This window comes from Amborella trichopoda, chromosome 2 (assembly GCF_054954075.1).
Source record: "Amborella trichopoda isolate Santa Cruz 75 chromosome 2, AtrichopodaSantaCruz75HAP2 v2.0, whole genome shotgun sequence".
NCBI lineage: Eukaryota > Viridiplantae > Streptophyta > Magnoliopsida > Amborellales > Amborellaceae > Amborella > Amborella trichopoda.
Window position 1 is genome coordinate 66495758 of NC_142337.1, and position 23622 is coordinate 66519379.

At 33.7% G+C, this 23622-nt stretch overlaps 1 protein-coding gene across 23 annotated transcripts; it reads right to left on the bottom strand.

Moving 5' to 3' along the window:
* Positions 1 to 11308: 11308 nt before the first annotated feature.
* On the bottom strand, positions 11309 to 23393 carry TPR5 (Tetratricopeptide repeat (TPR)-like superfamily protein). 23 transcript variants are annotated; one of them, XR_966532.3, is made up of 15 exons: positions 23055 to 23393; positions 22888 to 22934; positions 21528 to 21626; positions 20614 to 20793; positions 20402 to 20526; positions 17698 to 17819; positions 17524 to 17606; positions 16886 to 17008; positions 16245 to 16391; positions 14307 to 14492; positions 14111 to 14205; positions 13913 to 14010; positions 13318 to 13427; positions 12892 to 13008; positions 11309 to 11530 (listed from the first exon to the last, which is right to left on the bottom strand). XR_966532.3 is itself a non-coding variant. In XM_006840371.4 (14 exons), the coding sequence occupies exons 1-13, from the start codon at positions 23122 to 23124 to the stop codon at positions 13327 to 13329; spliced, it is 1476 nt and encodes a 491-aa protein (XP_006840434.2). In that variant the 5' UTR covers positions 23125 to 23393; the 3' UTR covers positions 12514 to 13008; positions 13318 to 13326. The 23 variants fall into 23 exon arrangements, 5 of the variants coding, with proteins under 5 accessions (XP_006840434.2, XP_011621887.1, XP_088715735.1 ...); XR_016050252.1 differs by having other exon boundaries at positions 13275 to 13427; XR_016050259.1 differs by having other exon boundaries at positions 14111 to 14209.
* Positions 23394 to 23622: the final 229 nt, after the last annotated feature.

The following is a 23622-nucleotide window of genomic DNA, read 5'->3' on the forward strand; positions in this document are numbered from 1 at the left end:
GAAATCATGGGCTAATATCCAAAAGTGTCCATAAGATTTACATAAAGATTAAATATATCATATTTACCATCTCTGCATTAATCACGGCTGAAGGATGAGTTAACATGCACCCCTGTGGAAGAATATGTGCGTGTGCGCGCGCTATTTTTCCAAACAAAGTGGTTGACAAGATGGTGCAAGAACGCACAAGTTTTAATAGGACAATTTCTCAAATTCTTGAAGACCTTAAATACCACAAAATAGTCCACTTCAGTCTAAAATATCACATTCATAGGTATGTAGCATGCACATACTCCCCCATACAGTCACTCGAAAATTTTGACCTTTTGAATTCCTAAGTGACATGTTAATTTCGACAAATTGTAGATACCCTCAAAGTAGATTTTCTATACAATCTTCCCACGGCTTAAACTTTTTTTTTTTTAACCCCAAAACTAAATTTTATAACAAATACCCCATCAAGACAAAAAGTCATATTTTTTAGATAAAAATACCCTTTTCAATACATAAGAAATCATGTTTGGTCAGACATTGATGTGGACAAGATTGCCAGGCCTACTACCATGGTATTGCCGGACTAGGGTTGCACACTGCCGGACCCATTGCATGATACTGCCAGATTAGGGCTTCACAATAGTGCCGAACCGAGAGAAAAAGTGTCGGACCAAGAGAAGAAGTGCCGGATCGAGTGCAAAGAGTGACGGATCGTGTGAAGACTGATCAAGCCACAATTGCCGGACTGAGACATGGATATGCCAAACCGTTTGAACAAGTTGTCGGACCCCTTGGTTAGAATGCCGAATCGTGGGCAAATCATGTTGAGATGCCAAACCAAGATAGGTGAACGCCAGACCGAGAGACGAGAGACAGTGCATAGGGGCATGGAAGAATTGGGGGTGATAGGTGTTTTTTTGTCCAAAAAAATAGGACTTTTTGATTAGGGGTATTTGTTAGAAAACTTGGTTTTGTGGTAAAAATTGCGAAATAAAAGTTTGGTTCTTGATTACTTCGGAGATATCTGTAATTTTTCCTATTATTTTATTTTGTAACGAGATGACAAGTCAAAGCACATGGAGCCTTTTTTGTCCGCCGCTGACATACTAATTTTCCTTTTTGTAACTATACAATACATGCAGCTTAATAGACAAACTACTATCTGTATCTTAAAGCTTTAATAAGGCCAAAAGATATCCGTACTCAACAAAATATAGGATATAGAGGCTCATGTTCTTGAGGAAAACCTTAAATACATCGAGTTGAGGTTTGGCAGGTGTACACCCATGGGTTTCTTGAGAGCCCAGAGAAATAGAAATTAAATGGATACAAATAATAGATATTTAATTTTTTTCGTGAAAGAAATGGAACTCACGAGATCATGTTGTGGCATCCCGTCACCCTACCATGTAGCCTTAATCCATTCTTAACAAATATTCCGGTAATTATTTGTTAAATCAAATTTTATAGTTTATAGAATATTATTGATTTCTTACTAATTAGGGGATTCAATTAATCAACAAAATGCATATGAATCAGCTGACTGTCAAAGTATCTTGAGACTACTTCACAATCAGACCCGAAACGACTCCAAAAAAAAAAGATTTTTAATACAACGAACGAGTTAGAGCCTAAATATTGGGGATGCAGTCCCTGGAACCTATGACTAATCCGAAAGAGAAAAAAATTACTAAGCTCTCTATTGGCATTAAAAAGTTGACATTCCTATCTCTCTCTCATCAATGGATGGATGTTCATCTTTGCATCTTGGCGGATTAGGGACAAAGAATTAGCTTATGTTTGCTTTAAGGAAAATTGTGTATGGATGCAGGGGCCTCAATCTTGTGACCCCTCCTGCAAAATCTCGTGGTTAAATGGTTGGGTTTGAAGCTCGGGGCATGACCCAAGATCAGAGAGGTGAAATAGTTGGGTTTGAATCCTGGGGCAAGAAGCAAGATCAGAGAAAGTAGGAGAGCACAAAACAATCTCCAGCTGTTTACCAGTTCTAAAGTCTAAACCAAAATAAACATTAATACATAGCATCCATTGATCTCCTGAAACAAGATGAAAAGCCAATATTCAAGTTTTTGAGAGAGAGAAACAATCTCCTGACTTTTACCAGTTCAAAACTCCAAAATCAAAAGAATAAGTAATGTATAGCATCCTCTTAGACCCATTAATCTCCTGAAACGACAAAAGAAAACAGTCTCCAAGTTTGTGTGTGTGTGAGAGAGAGAGATGAAAGTTGATACTTCAAAGTAACATTGAACAAAAATCAGTCACTAAATTGTTGATATTCAGTTAATCAAATTACTGGGCTTACCATGGAAAACCAAATTAGAGATCCCTTGGCTCTTAACTTGGGGAAAGATCCCCTGGTTCTTAACACTATAAAAGTAGTTTGTCCATGGTACATTGTGCCCACTTTTACGGGGGTGCAATTTGTATATAGTCGAGGCTCTAAACAATCAAAATAGAGCCCACCTTCAAATAGTGTCGAGAAATGTCGCATCAATATTGGAAATTTTTGTGATAGCCTTAAATTACATTTTTATCTTTAATTATAAAATTTAAAGCTTAAAAAATGGTGTAAATTGAGCAGATATATAAAATTTTGAAAATCTTAAAAATTAACTGTATAAAAATGCATTATAAATATGCACTATTTCAAAAACTTGAAATCTATTTTTTTTCTCTCGTCCATGCATCTTGATGTAAAGATGATCCATTTAAAGATATTTGAGCTTCAAACAATCTCTTGTAATCAATTTTTTGAGGTGGGCTTTAATTTGATTGTTAAGAGCTTCGGCTATATATAAACTTTTCTTTTACTTATTATTTATGTTTTAGCATGGCGCCAAAGAACGAAGATCATCAATTGAAAAGCAGTGAAGTCTACATAATTCAAACCATGAGAGATACGTAAAGTATTTCACATGTGCGGTTATTTAGTTATGGTTTACTGTATGTTAGTTAAGTTTACACTATTGATGTTTTGGTGGAATTTGTGGAAAAACAAACAAGTCCTTAGATTTTTTTCAAGCCAAAAGCATATTGCTCTTTATTACACAATAGACTAGATTTCATGTCAATATGGCTTTTTATCATCATCATCATTATTAGACCTTGTTTCCTAACTATTTGGGGTTGCTACATGATTACTGATCCGCCATTCCATTCTATCAAGGTTCATAGTTTTAGTGAGACCATAAGTCATCGTATCATTTACCACCGTATCATTTATCACGACTTCCAACCATGTTTTTTGGGCCTATTTTTTACTCTTTTTGAGCCTTTCACTTTAATCATTTTCATTAAATATATTTAGTTCACTATTAGATGTCAAATTAGATACTTTGAAATGTATCACAAAGTTCGAATATTTTTTTGGAAGTTTGAGTATAGTCAATGACACACTCACAACTACTCGATTTAAAATTTGACAAACGAAAGTAACTGTAACCCGTTGTACTAAAAATAAGTGATATATTTTTGTATACTTATCCTAACAAATGAATTTTAGGACATGTATTGATGCCATTGCAAGCAATGGTTTGGGGCACACAAATGAACATCTCTTACCCTTTTCTCTAACATTGCAAAGCCAATGTTAACTCGACACCTATTTCTAGGGGCCTGTGTTGTGTGTCCACACATCTATGTATATATAATAAATGTTGATATATACAAGTTTGATAATATAATAGAAGGTAGATTCGGTGCTATCCTACGTTCCTTTATTAGCGAGCAAATATCCTATACTCTTGCAGGAGCATACTATGCATTTCCTCCCTTGCTCAAAACACTTATTTTGGAGAATGTTTTTAGTACCAAATTTTATAAAACACATAATAGTTATTAGATGGTTATTTTTAAAATAAAAAAAATGAATTTTAAGTTTTTATGATACTTAGATCTAAGCATTCGGAAATTGGACGGTCTCGATTCAATCTTGAGGCATATCGTTTTCTTAATATATAGGGAGTTTATTTAAATTGTTTTTTTTACCAAGATTATTTTATGGGTTCTAAAGAATACATTCCCATATTTGAGACCCAAAAAGTATCTATATCATATATTTTGCTTGGAGTGAGGAAATGGATAATATCTTTATTAATTGCAATAACGTATGGTCAACACAAAAAACATGGAGATACGCTTGTAAATCATATAATATATAACGTTTAAGAGATGGATGAAATTAAATATAAATAAAAAAACAGGTACAAGGAAAAACTATTAAAGTAAAAAAATAATAGAGATAACGAAAATGAGCATATTTCATGAGGTAAACAAGTTGTATAATTGAAGAAACTAATAGTCCTAATATAACATATAAATGGATTGTATTTTCCCTTGGATATATGATCCCTCTTCCTAATCGAAATTTAAATTTCAAATATTCCTTTTGAATTACTCATTTACAAGTAGATCTTAAATTCTGAATACATAATATACTACTATACAATTTTTTTTTTAGATCAAGTGTAACGCATGTTCTTGAGGTAACATGTTAGGCAATACTTTTACATACGGGATGGGTGATGTAATATACTGCAAAAGTTTAATACTATGTATCTTTTGACTTTGTTATATAATACAGTTCCGATTGTGCAAGGTATAAGATAGATATGTGTTTACACACTTGATTTTGTTTTATGATATAGTTTTAAACTGCACAAGGTATAAGATAGATAAGTGTTTACATGCAATTTTGAAACTAACTGATTAATCAAAGTCTGTTACATCTAATATCATGCCTAAAATTAATATTTAGAGAGTGAAGATAGCTGAGTTCATTGAAATCAGATCTACAAAGAAATTAGCCTTAAAGACCTATTCTTTGTAGATCGGTGGCCGGGTTGGCTTAATAAGCGTGAAATCCAAGAAATAAAACAAAATAAAAGAAAACAAGAATAACATAACTGCCAAAATAATAAAGTTAAATGATGGTAAAACCAAATAAAGTAATAAAACAAGAAAAAATGATGTAAATAAAGTTAGAAGAAAGAAGGAACTTGAGCACCCATGTGCAGTTCCACCTTACATAGATTTTTCTATCATTTGATATATAATTTTTTATTTTATGTTTTTTCAATTTTCATAAAAAAATGTTACTTTGACAAATCTTGTAATATTCACTTTCTAGAAACTTACCTATTTCTGGTGATTTAGTTTCCTAAGTTAAGGATTTGGGATTTCTAAAGATATTTGGATTCCTAAAAGTGGATATTCTGGATCATTGGCATATTCTCAAACTATTCAAAGTTGGACAATGGTCTAGGGTTGGGTATGGTTCGGTATGTCCTATAGTGTACTCAGATAAATATGATCACGCGTATTAGAATTCATAGATAAATTAAATTTTGAAGGAAGTCTACAACAGGGTGGCAATAAATCATGAGTTTCATAGTCACATGAAGGTAGTAGCTAGTATTTCAAAACGTGAATTGGTGGGGTGGATAGTCTACCCCAAAAATAACGTTAGGGATTGATAATTTTGACAATTGTTTCCATTTTCTACACCGACCTTTTTTTACTTTAGTAGTATGTAATGCAAAGAGCAATGTTACGAACATATAGTTTAAATTTAAGTATGTGTGTGGTTTGTATAGAGCCAATGCTCTAAACAATCAAATTAGAGCCCACTTTCAAATAGTGTCGAGAAAAATGGTTTCAATATTGTAAAGTATTGTGATAGCCTTAAATTATATTTTCATATTTAATTATAAAATTTAAAACTTCAAAAATAGTGTAGATCGAGCAGATCTATGAAAACTTGAAAATCTTTAAAATTGATGGTAAAACAATGCGTTACAAGATGTACTAATTTTTCAAAACTACTTAAAATCCATTTTTTTCTCATGTCCACGCATCTTGATATCGAGATGATCAATTTGATGACATTTGGGCATCAAAATAATACCTTCTAGTGAAAGTTTCGATGTAAGATATAATTTAAGTGTTTAAACCTTGGCTCTATATAAACTTTTCCCTTCAAGTATATAGGGCATATAAACTTGTTAAACTTTTTATATGCATTTCATTCTTAATTTGGAATCATATGCTTTTAATATGACATGCTTTGGAATAACATACTTTTGTTGTGAAAAGTTTTTATTTTTTTCAATTTTTTGGTTTAAGTCTTTCAAGCATTTTCTCTATATGACTTCCAACTATTGTGTGAGTTTAATAATAAAAAAAATAAAAGTTGAAGATAAGTTTGTTTAGCGAAAAAAAACTCGGTACTTGCATTGAATAGCAAAATATATTAGGCATCGGAGGAGACTAAGAGGAATATTGATTTTAAACAATTTTTTTACGAAACTCGTTGGTAATACTCCTCATCATACTTTTGGTTATCTTAAAAGGCCAACCTAAAAAATTACTGCTAATATGACAGGTGTTGGATAAAATTAAGAAATCTAGCCTTTTTTTTATTTTCTAATAAACTGATCACATAAATAGAATTTGAGAGGTCTCTTTTAAACTTCAATAAAGAGAGAAATGAGGGTTTAAGAGAAGTTGAAATAGGAGGGAATAGAGAAATGAGGATTCAATAGAAGTTGGAATAGGAGGGACGGAATAACAGGTTTAGGGATGAGAAAGAAAGGATAAGAAAATGAGATATTTCTTAGGGCTTAATGAATATTTTAAAAAAATTAAAAAAGATAAATGTTATAATTTAGAGAATAAAACAATATATATTTGATATTTCTTTTCCTTTAATTTGAAGGGTTAGGCCTTTTTACAAGAGGAATTTTTTAGAATCATTATTTTAGAAGGAACATTTTATTCTAAAAATAATAATACAAGAAAACAATCAATTGCCTTGTATTTTTATTTATTATAAAGTTTTATTGGAGAAGATGGAGCGGAGGGTAGAAATAATTGAAGATTTTGAATTTTTTGCTTGGCATTCATATTTTCACTTGTATTATAAATACAGAAGTGTTCAAGCTCTTGGGGCAGTCACCAATAAAGAGGGTATGCGGTTTATAATTATAGAAATACTAAAGCTACATGTCTAATCACCAACAAAGAGGTTACGAGCTTTTTGATATACCATTTGATCACCGACGAAGAGGATATGGCATCTAATAACGAGCGATTTTAGGAGCTTTTTGATATAACCAACACGTTGATGATAAGAGGGTATCCGATTTTAAGTAATATTGATATTTAGCTCTTTAATATAACCGATTATTTCAAATTTAATAAACTGACAAATGTTATTTTTGTGTTACCTCATCATTCCAAAACTAAAAACTCCTAATTGGGCGTGAAATTTGTTAATAATGGCCGAAATGGGTCCCGTGGCTGGGTAAGCTCCGGAGAGGGGAGATAGGTATTTCTTCTCAAATTACGTATTTCATTTGCCGAAGATCTAGACTTCGTTCTTCATGCAAATGCGGAAGCTGATCTTTCTATATTGAGTTAGCGAGGAAACTATCGCTAGCTCAATCAATGATGAGTAGGGTGTAGGTAAACGTAGATATTTATATTTTCACTAAATCTTTTTGTAATTTTCAATTTGTCTAACCTATTGGACAATATTGGACAAATTTTTTATTTTCTACAACGTAGCTATTAGGGATTGATGAGAACACAAAAAATTGTTTTTTTTTAGAATTTAAAATAATTGTTATATTTCATAGACTCAAGTCTCAATTTTAGATTCATACATAAAAAGATAACATTTAATAATTATTAATTTTTCTTTAAATTCATACATAAAAAGATAACATTTAATAATTATTAATTTTTCTTTCTATTTTTTACTTTTTGTCAAGTAATGCTTCTTCTTGCAAGCATAAAAAATCCACCACATCCTCGTCAACTATATTTTTTAGGTGATACATCTTCTTTATATTTGTGCTTCAATTTTGACTGTTGGATGTGAAATTAGATGGCTGCATTTATTCTATTGACCAAGCTCAAACTTCAAAGAAAATTTTTCTCGAACAGTATGATATACCCAAACTATTTAGATTTTACATCAAATGATTATAAGTAACAATGGTTCAAATTAGATGGTTTAGAATGTCTTACACATTTCGATAATGTTTTCATTATTATAAGTAACACTATATGTCAAATTAGATGGCTTAGGACGTCTTGCAAAATTCGAAAATGTTTTTTTTTTAATGATTGAGTGTAGTCAATGATACTCACAATACCCTATTTAAAATTTGATGAAAAAGAATGATTGCGATATTAAAAAGGGAAAGGTTTCTATGTTTCCCCTATAGCATAGAAGTTCTATCATCCTCTTACCATCTAGCCGTCCAATTTTGATCAAGAGAGCCACTCACCGTTTGATCTTAGATCCGATGTCTCAAAGTATTTTATTTTATTTTATTTTTATACAATTTGTATGAATATGAAATTTGGTACGTGCCATCCTTTCATTGGGGCGCACCTATAACAAATATTAAAAATAAGTTTTCGATAAAATATAATGGCCAAAATACCTTTTGAAACTTTCAGAGGTATTTTCATCATTTTATTTTATCGAAAATATTTTTTTATATATTTTTTGCTAGTGCGAGTTTAATTGAGGAATAGATATTAAAAAATTGGTATCAAAATAGTTTATAGAAAAAAATAAAAAAATAAAATAGTGTAGAGACGTGACATTGTGATTGGGACAATCTTAGCCCTCCATTCAGAATGGACAGTTGGATAAGGGGGAGGATAGAACTTCTATGTTATAGGGGAAGCATAGAAAGCTTGCCTTATTAAAAATCGATGTGTATTTTTCTTTATATAATAATGGTAAGCTTTTTTTTAATCTGAAGTGAAAACATTGATTGAGGGTTAAAAAACTTATAATGTCTTATTATAAGTAACAATGGTTCAAATTAGATGGCTAGGATGTCTTGTAAATTTCGATAATGTTATAACTAACAGTTAAATTAGATGGCTTAGGATGTCTTGCAAAGTTCGATAATGTTTTTTTAATGATTGAGTGTAGTTAATGATATGCTCACAATATCCGATTTAAAATCTGATGAAAAAGAATGGTTGCGATATTAAAAATAGATGTATACTTTTCCTTATATAATAATGATAAGATTTTTTAATTTGAGGTGAAAAATTGATTGAGGGTTAAAAAACTTAGAATGTCTTTTTTGTTTAAAATTGTTTAGTGATTCTCAAAAGGGATTCCAAAATTTCAACATAGCTGAATAGATGATATACACGTTTTCCTCGTATGGTCATATACACGTTTTCCTAATATGATAGAAAAGATCTGAAATGAGAAAATGATAGAAAAGATTTGAAATGAAAAAAAACCTACGTTAGTGTTGTAAAACCATGAGTGAGTTTACTTCATCTTGAAAAGATATGAAATGAGAAAAAAAAAACATATATTGGTGTTGCAAAACGATGAATGGATTTTACTTAATCAATAAAAAATAATATTAATAAACATAAGGGAAAGGTTTCTATGCTTCCTCTACAGCATAGAAGTTCTATCCTCCTCCTACCATCCAATCTTGATTAAGAGAGCTATTCACCGTTTGATATTAGATCCGATGTCTCAAAGTATTTTATTTTTAGTTTTTTTTATACAAATTGTATGAATATGAAATTTGGTACGTGACATCTTCTCATTGGGGCGCACCTATAAAAAATATTGAAAATAATTATTGGATAAAATATAATGACCAAAATACGCTTTGAAACTTTCAGGGGTATTTTGGTTATTTTTTATTGAAAATATTTTTTTTATATTTTTCACTAGTGCGAGTTTAATAGAGGAATGGACATCCAAAATTTGGTGTCAAAATAGTTTATAGAAAAAAAAATAAAAAATGAAATAGTGTAGAGACATGACATTATGATTGGGACAATCTTAGCCCTCTATTCAGAATGGACGGTTCGATAAAGGGAAAGATAGCATAAAATAGGGGAAGCACAGAACGCTTACCCTAAACAAAAATACGCGGAATTGGGACATTCGATGGTAAGAGACCTAGATCAGTAACCGATCATAGCAGAAAATTCTCCACATATAATAGGAAAGAGGCAAATTGATGCTTGCTAATCATATCTCAAAGGAAAAAAAAGACAGAAAAAACATTAGTTAGTATTGTAAAATCGAAAACGACCGAAAATAATATTAATAAACAAAGATTAGTGGTTTGGTGCAGTTTGGTGCTAATGCATTTGATCAACCGCTATATTCTACTCGATATAACATATAAATATTAAATAAACCCTTAAATAACTCAAATTTTAAGGGAACAAGTACAACTTAGGAAGCCAAGGCCAGATCTGATGGGGATAAGCACCAATAAAAATAAAATACATTTTGTGTAGGACCCGATGTCGTGAAGCCCGCATATGTAGAAATGCCGGCCTCTTAATAAATTTATTTTTGAGATGGATTTTAAGATTTAATTTTTAAAGATATGTAATCTCTAACATAGACATCATGAATATAAAAAAATAAATAAAATTTATAAATTAAAATAATATTATAATAAAATTTGTATAAATTAAAAATATTATAATAATAAAACTTTTGGACTGTTAGTTTCCATTGTTTTTAGATGGAAGACGTACTTGCATCCATCTCTAAGATGATGCCTCACTGGGATACGTAGAAATGCGTTCAGAAACATTTTTTTTGACTCGATTACTTTAACTTTATTGATCAGTCAAGAATTACAACCATTCAAAAGAGGGAAAACATTAGAACAATGTCGCTTCTCGTTTTGACTAGCCATAAATAATGTTGTTTGCTTCGCTATACACATCCTGAGGGCTTCTCGTTTTGACTAGCCATAAATAATGTTGTTTGCTTCCCTATACACATCCTGAGGTAAAAATAGAAACTTTGCCTAGCCATCAAGAATGTTGTTTGCTTCTCCTATATACATGCTAAAGAGACTTGAAAAAGCCTCACACATATCTATTATATTCATCCATTTTCTCCTTATGTTCCAGCCTTGATATCATATTACATAGCTTTGTGTGAACTATAATTTTTTTTTTTCCCCCAAGTATATGTGATACGATGTTCAAAAGCTATAAAATATAAAAAACTAAGAAAAAGTGTGAGTACTAAGTACATAGACCCATTTCTGGGGAGCCAAACAAGGCTGAGATAACAACCAAACGTTCTTTTGTTTCCCATAGTGTGAGTACTAAGTACATAGACCCATTTCTGGGGAACCCAACAAGGCTAAGATAACAACCAAAACTTCTCTTGTTTCCCCATTCACACTACTACCACCTACATATGCTTTTTATTATTTTTCTGGTAAATAATATGGGAAAAAAGTTTTTTCTCTTGGTACAATTCAATAAAAACATGCCGTGATTTATTTTCCATTATTCGTTACATGCATAAAGATATGCTAGGGAAATTTAAAAAGTTTATAGAACCAAGAGGTTTCTTAATAACATAATCTTGTCCTTATAGGTTTTGGTTTTTCTAAGAATTTCACGTATCTTTCAAACTAGTCCATTAATATCATCACCACCATCATCCGAGCTTCAAACTAGTCCTCCATTAAAATGTCTGCACGAAATAACCACGCCAAAAGAGTAATCCATTAAAATGTTTGCAAGAAATAACCAAAAAAGGAATACAAGGCAAACTAAAAACTTGCGAAAAACCAGTATTTAAAGGACTCCAGGCTTTACAACCCAAAATCCCTAGTTCCTAATCTGAATTAGGCGACCCCAACTGACCCCATTTTTTTATATAAAATAGATATGCATAAAAAGTATTTGCCGTCTTAAAATGAAGAGCTCAATGCCACTAAACTAGGAGCAAGTTGCTTGATTATTGTTATTCACTCATGTCGAAGTGACTAATAAAAATAAAGCGAGAAATTAATCAAAATCCGCCTAACCATTTTTAACTCGTAAGCAAACGCATCTCGATGAGATTTTTTAGACTAAATTCGAAAAGTTCAATGTTCAATAGTTAATCTCTTATCTTAAACGCACTTTGGTAAATTTAAACCTACCCAATCCACAGGTAAGCTAAACATGAGGTCATAAAGAAAATGACCATGTGAGTCAGAGAGAATGGTTTAGTGATACTAATGCATTAATGATGGACAATAGGATGACGGTGGCTCCTTCGGTGTCTCTCTAAACAGTAAAAAGATATTACGATGCAAATTTTGAAGATAAAGAGCATATAAAATGATTCAGTCTTAAGGAACTTCATCTTACACCCATTCTGGGAATTTACAGAAAAATTTATACCCATACCTGCATAATAAATTTCCTAAATAAATATGGGATATATCTTTTCAATTCAAAAGATTGTTTGAGTAGGTTAGCATAGGTAATTGGGATTCTAACCTAAGTAAACATGGCCAATAAGCCTGGACGGCAGCCACAACCCACAATTTTTTAAGGTTAATCAACAAGGGGTTTCGCAAAATGGGCATTAATATTTGTTTTCAATTGGTTGGCTTAGCGGGGATTAAAACTTAGATGTTGACGTTCAACTCTCTCTCTCCTCCTCCTTTCCAAATCCAACTCGAATACATATAATCATACACTAATTTGTATTCTAATTGGCTAGTGATACAAAGCCACAGCGATTAAGACATTGCTGGGCCCACTCGGCATGTCCGGATCAGCTAATATCGGGACCTGGCAATTCCGAAGGAAGAACCTCAGAATTGTCCCGACACTCAACGACTTGTTTTTCAATCCCACTTTTAGAATATCTCCTAGCCAATTGGGGACGCGCCCAAAGGCAGACAAGGTGGCTCAAAATCACCAGAATACAAAGAAAAAGAACCTCAACATTCCAGCTTAGCCCTTGCAAAACATAACATGTTTTCAATACAAAGAGTCCCAAACGTGGGTCGCCAATGCAATGAACTACAACTAGATGAATCTGGGAAGAGTGCCCACCTTTGAAAGCCCTAAAATCTCCCAGTGCAACTCTAGAGCAATCTGGCAAGAGTGCCCACTTTCAAAAGCCCCAACATCTCCCACTGTAAACCCTTTTACATTGCATTTCCCAGATAACTGCACAAGAAAATAAAGGATTAAATACAATGAAGGAGACACGAAAATCATCAACCAATATTTGCAATCTCCACATAAAACCTCTGCTTGATTCTATTTCCTAGGTTTGCAGTCATATAATGCATTAACAAAATCCCCCACGCTGCTCTTTGCACAAAGCAATACAAGTGAAACAAAATTTTATCACAATGAAAAGGACATGAAATTTTGGGCCAATATCCAAAATTTTCCATAAGATCCACAAAGATTAAATGTATCATATTTACCAGCTCTACATTAATCACAGCTGAAGGATCAGTAAATATGCACCTTGTGGCATCATCGAGGGCAGTATTTTGAATGCAACCGCTCAAGAGTCTCTGCATGCTCCATTGTTACTGCACAACTGGAGACGACTTCATCCCAAATCCTTTGGAGATCTAAGTTCCCCAGAACCAACAAACAAACAACAAAATGTAAGTAACACTAAAGTGGAATACTCAGAGGAAAGACAAAAGAAGCAACTTCTTAGTACTTTTTCTATTATCTAGGTCATATTTGAAATCCAGAATAGACGACGTGACAAATTTTTATATACTAATAATGTGAAGAATTTCTAGCTAGACTATGGCCAGCTCATGACATGAAACCTCTTATATTGATTCTCATAGATTGCTATAGGAGACATTTTTGTTTTTTCCAATTGGAAACAGCATTATGATGCATGTCTCTGATTGACTAATGTGCTCAAATAACCAGTTGAAAAGATAGATAGCACCATGCAGCCCATTAATGATAACAATTGTAAAATGGATTCCACCAAGGCATATCATGGATCCAAACCAGTAAAGGAATCTCTACAGAAATTATAAATCATATAAATGTAATGTCACTTATCACAAAAGAAAAAGAGCCCAAAGATTACCAGCTTTATCCTTTGAGGAAAGACACATGATGATCATATCAAACCGTCCAATTCTGGTCAAATTATCCAAAATATTGACAGCCAGATTGGTTTCTTCCCTGAAAAATAGAATAGAAGGATTTAGGAATCATAATAATTCATAGGCCTCATGTGTATTCTCACACAAAGTCATTATAAATAGAGAAAAACAGTACCCACCTAAAAAATTCTGCTACACACTTGATGATTTCAATCAACATAGGGGCAGAAAGTGCATTCTTGAATAATTGTGGTAGCGACTCGGGTAAGATAGTCTTCCTTGAGAAAGAAATTTGATTAGTTTGCAGTTCATTATATATATAGAAGAAGGCATAAAAAAAATGCAAAAAAAGGCACTAAAATGAGTAACACCGACTTTTAGAAGAAGACACTGAGAGGCACGATCTTCAGAGAGCCTTCTCCAAGCAACTTCAAACTCATATGCCGACTTTGGGGTTGCAATATTTTGTGCGGCTGCTGCCTTTGCTCGAGAAGCTGCACGTGAAGCAACTTCCAGGATGGACTCCTTGGATTGGTGCTTCATGAATTCTTTGTGATTATCCTGTTCAGAGAATAATAGACTATTGAGTTTTTCACATAATCATGTAAAAGAAGTATACATAAAAAAGAAAAAGAAATAGGAAAGATAAAAGAAAGGCTAAAATATTACAAGGAAACTGGAGCAAATGTGTGTTCCTGGGCAAATCACATACAAGCATTTCAAATACCAGCTTGTGCAGAGGAGAGAAAAGGGAAGTATAAAATGAACATATCATAACTAAAGAGCTCCAATTTAAGAATCTTGTGTGAATCATTTGATCATCATGCAGCCACCAAATGCGACACTGAAAAATCTGACTAAGGAAAGAAACAAGTAAGCCTAATGTCTTCTTTTGAACTAGCAATGCTTGAGTGCTTGACACTAAATTCAACCATCTCTTTTAGGGGATCCACTCATCACACAGGCCTCAATCATCTCTTCTATAGAAGTCAATGATAAGAACACCCTAACCTTGAGCTACCGAAAGCAACCATGAATACTAATATCATCAAGGTCCTATTTGTTCCAGACCTTTTAATTTATTTTGAAGAACTAGGGCTTCTTGAAACATCTTATGCAAGCCTAGTGAATCCGTCACAGAGCTACAATCTTCAATACGAGATGCCTATGAAAATATCATTTTGAATCCTCAATGTTCAAGTACAGATGGAAGGATAGAGTGAGTTCTATGTGATATATGGAGTCATTATGTTTTTGTAATTATTTTCTTGATCCCTGTTATGCATTAACTTTTTTCAAAAATCACTTGTCTAATATCTCATATGTTAGAAATCCCTAAGGACTCTTCCCCAACTGAACTACACCCCCAAAAAAAAAAGAGGAATCCAAAAGGATCTTTGAAAGTTGAAATTGATAATCGCCATGATTTCTTTTAGAAGTATTGTTAAAGTGTCTGAACTCTCATTGTGTGTATTTCACGAGATAGAAAACATGTATCATCAGTAGATGGAAATGCAAAAAAGCAAATCTTGAACCAGCAACAGATAAATTGAGCAACTCCTATAGACAATACTACTGGTAAAACCTCTGATGAGTGATCAGCACTCACCACAGGCACGTTATTCAAGGCATATCTAAAGCGCTACTTTGCACGTACATGGATACTTGTGTCAGTGTCAGAAGAAGGTATGGGGCGTTGGAATGCTCATTACATGAAGAAGGGATTTGGCACACAGCTATATTTTCAAGGGACATCAAAATCCAACATTATTTATATGGAAAACCATATAATGTCTTTTGCATTTGATTGATGTTACTTCTCTGGTGCAAGATCAATTCCATATGGCAATCCAGTTCCAAATAGAGTAATGTATTATTCAACTACAGAAAGATATATAAAAGAATTATTCGACTTCGACAATATATATATATATATACAACAAAGTAGCTGACAACATGATGCAAGAAGACACAAGTTTTGATACAATGATTTCTTAAACTCTTGACGGCCTTACATACCACAAAATAGTCCACTTCAGTTTAAAGCATCACATTCATAGGTATTTACATACTTCACCATGCAGTCACTCCAAAAATTGAACTTTTTGAATTCCTAAGTGACATTCATTTTCCTTTTGGAATCCACAGATGATAAATCAAAGTACACGCTGCCTTTTTCAGTCACCCATAGGATATTAAAATTGAGCTTAATAGCCATAACCCACTATTTGTATCTTAAAGCTTCAATAAGGCTAAAAGATAAGAGTTCCCAGCAAAACATAACATATAAGGGTTCATGTTCTTGAGAAAAACCTTAGATACATCGAGTTGGGATTTAGCAGGTGTACTCCCATGGGTTTCTTGAGATCCCAATCTTACATTCAGGTCTTCTGGTGTCCGCCTGCTTTGCACTTCCTTCATAACACTAGGGTCCTTCTTAGAGATCTTCCCATTACTATCCTGTATATAGCAAGCATATGAATAAGAAACATTGATCGAATGTCAAACTGTCCTAGAACCATGAGATAAACAAAATTCGTCAACGATGTTCTCTTCCACAATTTGAAATCTAAAAGTTCATAAATGCTGGCCAATACAAACCCAGAAAGTCAAGCCACTATGAGTTTTTAATTGTTGCATATTTTATATCATTTTCCAATCCTCACAATTTGAGTGGTTAATAGACTGACTTTTGAAGTTTGTTCACAGAGAGGCAAAACTATATTAGATTATTCAAATTTTATAGACAAATACTACTTCATGGTCTTCTGATTGCAAAAAAAAATATGAAGTGAAAATCTTTGCGAAACAGCAGTAGAACCATGCAAAAGTAGTTTAACCGATAGATCCTCTTCTTCTTGTTGCTGGGTAAGCAAGAACCCTAATCCAACTTACGAAAACAGAAGGGTTGGACCAGCTACAGCTTAATTATTAAGATATCATGGATTACTTACCATTTGGGATCTTTGTGGTTGGGCATCTTGTACATCTATTTTAATTTCTGACACTGAATCTCTTTTGTTTCCACTGTCTTGAGTGGAGCTTTTGCCTGCACCTGATATCTTCTTCATGGCTATCTGCATGAAACAATCCGAAGAAGCTTTGAAGACAACAGCGACTGACCATTAAACAACAACCAGAACTTTTACTAAAACTAACGGCATGATTTCTTAAAAGCTCGCTTGACACGTTCCCAGATGCTCCATATCAAGCACTGCAATAATCTTGAGCAGTACATTACATATAAATTAGTTCCTTAGAGCATATCATAATCCTGTGGACCATGGGAAAACCACAGTCCATTAGGTCATAACTGTCTGAAATGATGGATAATGATGGAGAGAAAGGACCCATAGAACAAGACATGGTACAATGGTGGGGCCCACTCCCTTATCACTATCCATCATATCATGGGACAGCGATTACCAGATGGGATATGGTATTTTCATAGTTCATTTGATGCAGTATACTTTCCCTGGTTCATAAACATAAATATTTGGGGTAAGCTACTTTCCAAAATTGGATTTTAAGCTTGATAATATAATATTGTGCAGGAACCAAAAAATGCTAAGAGTTATAGCAGGAAGCTCACCTTAGCAAATATTTCTTTAATCTCTGCATATTGTTTCTTGAGTTCTTGGTTATTAGGTTCCAGCCTAAGTGCAAATTCAGCATCTGCAAGATGCTATTCCTTCAGTATAGAAAAATACCACACCAATCTATCCCTGAAAAAAAAACAAGAAACAAGTAATAATAGTTCATCAACCTTCAATGGATGCATGAAGTTTTCCCAGTTCTTTCCTTGCAGTCGCACGTCGTGAATATGCTTTTACATAGCGATCATCTAAATTTAAGGCCTCAGTACAATCATTCTCAGCTTCTTCATACCTAATATGCAAGACAATGTGAATATGAGTTCTAGAATAGAAGTAAACTTTGTAAATATTAAAATTAAAATTTTCCTTATGAATGGTCAACATTTTCCTTATTAAGAGGCTATGGATCAGGGACCAGAATATTCTGAATAAAGAGGTTAGATAACATTTCCTTACATGTAGAGGTGCAATATCTAAATTGAAAACTTGATGCTTCCATTTAAGTAGAGAGAGAGAGAGAGAGAGAGAGAGAGAGAGAGAGAGAGAGAACAGGGACTAAGTTGGCCTACCATGTTTTTAGTAATTTCCCCACCGACATTTTTATATCATCATCATTGTTAGAGCCTTTTCCTAACTATGGGTCAGCTACACGAATCTTATTCCATCATTCTTCTCCATCAAGTGCGATATCCTTTGTAAGACCATAAGTCCCCATATATTTTCTCGCTACTTTCATCCATATCCTTTTAGGTCCACCTCATTCCCTTTTAGAACATTCTACCCAAACCAACTTGCACCTCATAACAGGTATTGTATTGGGCCTACATTACAACCCACCTAAGTCTACTTTCCCTCATCTAATCGCCTATTGCAGCCACACTTAAGTTCTCTCAAATGTATTTATTTCAAATTCTATCATTTCTAGTCTTGCCACTCATCCCCCTCAATATCCCAATCTCAGATACACACATCTTATGGTTATATTGTTTCTCGACTACCCAGCATTCTGTCCCATAAAGCAAAGCTGGTCTTATAGCTATCCTAGAGAACTTTCAACTTCTCCTTCTGCTTAACTAGTATATAGCGATTACATAAGAATGTTGTTGCACATCTCCACTTGGAACACCTAACTCTAATTCTATGTGTGATATCTTCCTCAAGCTCTCCATTTTCATGGATTATCGACTCAAGATATCGAAAATGCATTCTTTTACATATTTCTTGGCTATCAATCTTAACTACTTCCCCGTCTCTACTCCTATTATTACTAAACTTGCATTCCATATACTCTATATTTGTCCGGCAAATTTCAAAATCTTTAGATTCTAGAGCATCCCTATGTTGACGCTGCTTCTAGTCTCATCGATTAAAACTATATCGTCCACGAATACTACATCGTCCACGAATAACATACACCATGGCACATTATCTTGTAGGTGCCGAGTAAATTCATCTATAACAAAGACAAAGACGTATTAGCTCAATGTTGACCCCTGATGTAGACCTACTTTCACTAAAAAACTCACTTGTCTCTCCGTTAGTTGTCCGCACAGTAGTTAGCGCTCCCTCATACATATCTCTCATCATGTCAATATAGCATCTAGAAACCCTTTCTTTTCCAACACCCACCAAATTAAATCTCAAGGTACTCTATTGTAAATTTTTTCTAAATCAATAACGAGCATATGGAGGTCTTTTTCCTTAGCCCTGAACTTCTCAATCAGCTGCCTAAGTAGGAAAGTCGCCTCAGTTATTGACCTCCTTGGCATAAAACCAAAGTAGCCATCTGATATACTCGTTTCATGCCTTAGTCATTGCTAAAATCACTCCCTCCCACAACTTCATAGTGTGGCTCATAAGCTTGATCCCTCAATACTTTGCACAATTTTTTATGTTTCATTTGTTTTTGCAAATAGGTACCACAATACTTTTTCTCCATTCATCTGCCATTTCTTATGTTCTCAACACTTTTGTTAAACAACTTGGTCAGCCAGTATATGCCAATCTCTCCCCCATGCACTTCCAGACCTCTATTGGGACAGCATCTAGTCTCAAAGCCTTTCCTATCTCCATCTTCCTCAAAGCTTCTTTCACTTCCGATATCCTAATCCTGTGAATAAATCTATGACCTTCACTCTCATTTATCCCAAAGTTCCTACAACTATTGTGTTCTCACTATTCCCAAATGCAAGTACAACGCGTCACTTATAGGGAACGCCCTCGCATGAGCAGATAACATAGATTCATTTTTTTATAATAAACTCAATCTTTTCTTTTTCCGACACAACATTGGTGGATTTACTAGCCCACCAGAAGTTTGTGAAAAGAAAAGAAAACTTGATGCTATAAAGTCAGGGATCCCACTCAAGCTTAAACAGTAGGTAAAGAATGTCGTGTTAGTATAGGAAACTCACAATGCAGATATGAAAATGTTTCAGTGTTTTTCTTTTTCTTTTTAAGTGAAAGAAATGAACATGTTATTCCAATCCTGGGGCATACATGCATTTCTACATCAAAAACCTAATCTGATAAATTTCAGTATAAAAATCAATATCCTGTATGATATTGACATGCCGTCATTGGCTTTGTAAAATAAGCGCCAATCAGATTTATGGCAGCACGTCTAATACAGGAGTTTGCAATAGCACAAAATTTCCTGCTCAGGAGTACAACTTAGGTAGTTATAGCTGTGGAGTATAGAGTTATTCAGAAAGAAGATTAAACAGAAAACCAAAATATGTAGCCAAAAAGTGCCAGGCATAAATTTTTTTGATAAATTTGATTATAATGTTAAAGTATATGTAACAAGAAATTGGCCGTGTGCACGCACACACACACATAGAGAGAGAGAGAGAGAAAGAGAGACACCCTTGCCTTCTGGTTTTAAGGTAGGCCATGGCTCTATTTGCATAAGCAACAGCTGATGGTGATAATGCAATGCTTCTTGAATAGCATTCAATTGCATGTGCATACTTTTTTTGCTTGAAATAGTCATTTCCCTGGAGAAAGGAAATCAAGTTCAGCTCAGTATGCAAGTTTTGGTAATAGATTGAGATATAGTTAATTGGAAAGCTAATAATGCATACCAGTTCCTTTTCTGATGTCGCATTTGGAGTATCCTCACTTGATAAACTTCTTGAATTGCTGAAATAGCTATAGTTTGTAAAGTCACTGCAACCTAGGATATCCTTTTGATCAACTGTAGCAGATTTCATTGATTGGCCTTTTCTTTCAGTTCCTTTACCAGTCTTCCTAGCACCAAAGTCCTTCAAAAAATGTTTACTAAGATGCCCAAAAAATTTGGACTATAATTCGCCAAATAATAGGAAACCAATCAAAGTACTAGTAGATTAGAAATTTTACAATTCTACACGCTATTGTTTCCACGGGCTATAATCCACTGGGGTCATCACCATCCAATGAAATGATGGATGGCAAGGGAGAGAGATTGGGGCCCACCAGTGGGCTCTAAGAGTAGGACAGACATGGATCATAAGAAGTATAGGTGACCGCAACAGAGATTTTATAAATACCCCCCAAAGATTGGAACTTAACAAGTGCCAACAGAGATTTTATAAATACCCTCCAAAGATTGCAACTTAACAAGTGCAAACTGCAAGTAGATGCTGCCATGCGCATTGAGAAAGACTAATCAGTTGGGTGATATGTATTTCATCAGAGGGCTACAAATCACAATCCTGAAATGAGTAGATCACAATAACATCAAACTTGAGCTTGAGTGTTCTATCTCCAACATAAGGATGGATTAAGTGAATATACATTTTCCTTCTTTCTTTCTTTTTTCTTTGGTAAGATATCAGAACATTTTGATTGTTGAAATAAGTGATTCTTTCTTTTAGCTCACCATTGAAAGAATCCATTTGTTTGCAATTTGAAGGTTGGTAAGTTGGCAACCATCATAACAATGTTAGTATATTAAACTACCTGCAATGACAGTAAAATGAGATGCATTGACATTATAGATCTTGAATCTACTCACTGGTTTCCCTATTTTATCAACTTGACCCTTCGGGTTTTTGTCGCTTTCCTTCACAACACGTTCCCAACTTTGTAAATCACTCAGTAAGCCTTGGAATTCCTAAGAAATATCAAAATTGTATTAGAAAGAAACTCATGGACAATCATTACTGAGTGAAAACTAGCATGTACTGGAAGCTTAAATAAACCACAATTTCCACATGCTGCATGACAAAAAAAACGAAGAAGAAACCAACTTATAAGAAACTGATTCTTGAAACAGAAACTTATTTCTCTTTACTCTCTTTTTTTTTGGAGAACTTTCCTTTACAAGTTCACTTATATTCTATATAACATCCACAACTAAGCAGTATCTAAACAGCTTAAAGGTCATATTAAGGATAATATCATCATTTCGAGATCAATAATCATTTTACATAAAATGAAACTTGCACATAGACTTTGAAGGAAAAACAAAAAAGTGTCCATTTACTGCTTGACTGTACAAAAGATCAACAAACTATTGTGAAATTCGGAATTTGGCTCCTCTCCATGCTAACTAACTTGCCTCGACAAATCAGCCATCATGCAAGCATTATATGAGCTCACAAAGATTTCAAAATCTTGCATTTCATTATCTTGGAGACATAAGTTTGGGTTCATAAAATCATGGTTACAGACCAGTCAAGTGCAAATTGTTTTGAGGAATTCGTACAAACAATTTTCAACAATCCTTGAATGTTTGGAATAACGTTTATCCATGAAATAATCCCCATCCCCCTCCTGCAAATCTCTATAGACATCCCACTTCTCTATTCACTAGACCACCCATCAATTCATGATGCAATTTCATATAGTAAGGAAGAAAATATTCACTAGACCCATCAATTCATTATGCGTGAGGAAAAAATAAAAATGAAGCATCAGTGTTGAGAAAACAATCCTTTCACGTATTAATTTACTGGCATCAATGAGCAAATCCACCATTTAAATTCACATTCCTACTTATCTATGGAGTGATTGAGTGAAGATATGAATGAGTTAGAGAGAGAGAGAGACAGCATTCATAAAATAGAGTTAGAATTGGAAATAGACATGCATTTTTTTTAACATAAATTGGAAATAGAGAGATTCATCGTTACTTGGAAATGAGGAGAGAGAGATTCATCCGTATAGACTTAGACAAGACAGAGAGGGGAGAGAGACCAACATACCTCACATAGAAAACCCACTTAAACAAGCTCTGCAAATAGAGACTACAAAATCTAAAGGGAGTTCACAATCTGAACTTCATTACTGTATTAGACGGGAATTCTTCCCTATATAACCCTAATTTCCAAAAAAATATAGAGATTAAATATGAGTTTTGAGAAGTGGATTACCAGGTCATGGTCCCGGACATTTTTATTTGAGGCCTGAGCCATAGCTCCTGATCAATACTAATCCATCAGCAATCAATGAGATAATCAAATTTCAATAAGAGAAGCCATTGATAAGGAACAGTAAGAGAGAATCTAAAAAAATCGGCAACAAAAAGAAGAGAAGGTACCTTCTTTAATGGCGGGAGGAATTCTCCTTTTCAACCTGCTAAGTTTTGAGCTCTCTACTTGTGAGGGCATGATTTGGGACCCTTCGGGAACATGTATATGTTACGGACTTAAGTGAATGTGCTCCGCTAGCATGATCCCATAGTACCATAGTGTACATGTGCTCTGGTGGCTAATCGCCTTTTGTTGTCCTGAAATTCTTTCATGCGAAAGACTCTTTTTTCTTTTTCTTTTTTAATATATTAACGATGGGAGACTCTACTCGTTTTCATTAATAATGAAGGAAAGAAAGAATACAAGACTCATGTTACAATTCTTCGGTATTTAGTATTAGCCATTGTAAGAAAAATCGAACCTTATTGGCCATATAAGAGGAGATCCAGTTGGAAAATCCAACTACAACGGTTAACCAGACATGGGGTGGGGGAGCGGTTCAACTGACTTAACCGGTAAATCAACAAGTTCAACCAGCCTAATCGGGTAAGTCTTGATTGGTTAAAAAAATGTTAATTTTAAAAAAATATATAAAATTTTTTAATAAAATATAAAAGATATATTTAAAGAATGATT

What these genes read in the sequence shown, in the direction of transcription:
- TPR5 (XM_006840371.4), bottom strand. Translation starts at nt 23,124, where the DNA reads ATGCCCTCACAAGTAGAGAGCTCAAAACTTAGCAGGTTGAAAAGGAGA. An exon ending in TTGATAAAATAGGGAAACCA is followed by an intron (nt 20,794 to 21,527) that starts GTGAGTAGATTC and finishes CATTTTTTGAAG; the next exon opens with GACTTTGGTGCTAGGAAGAC. An exon ending in CCCAACTCGATGTATCTAAG is followed by an intron (nt 14,493 to 16,244) that starts GTTTTTCTCAAG and finishes TTCTCTGAACAG; the next exon opens with GATAATCACAAAGAATTCAT.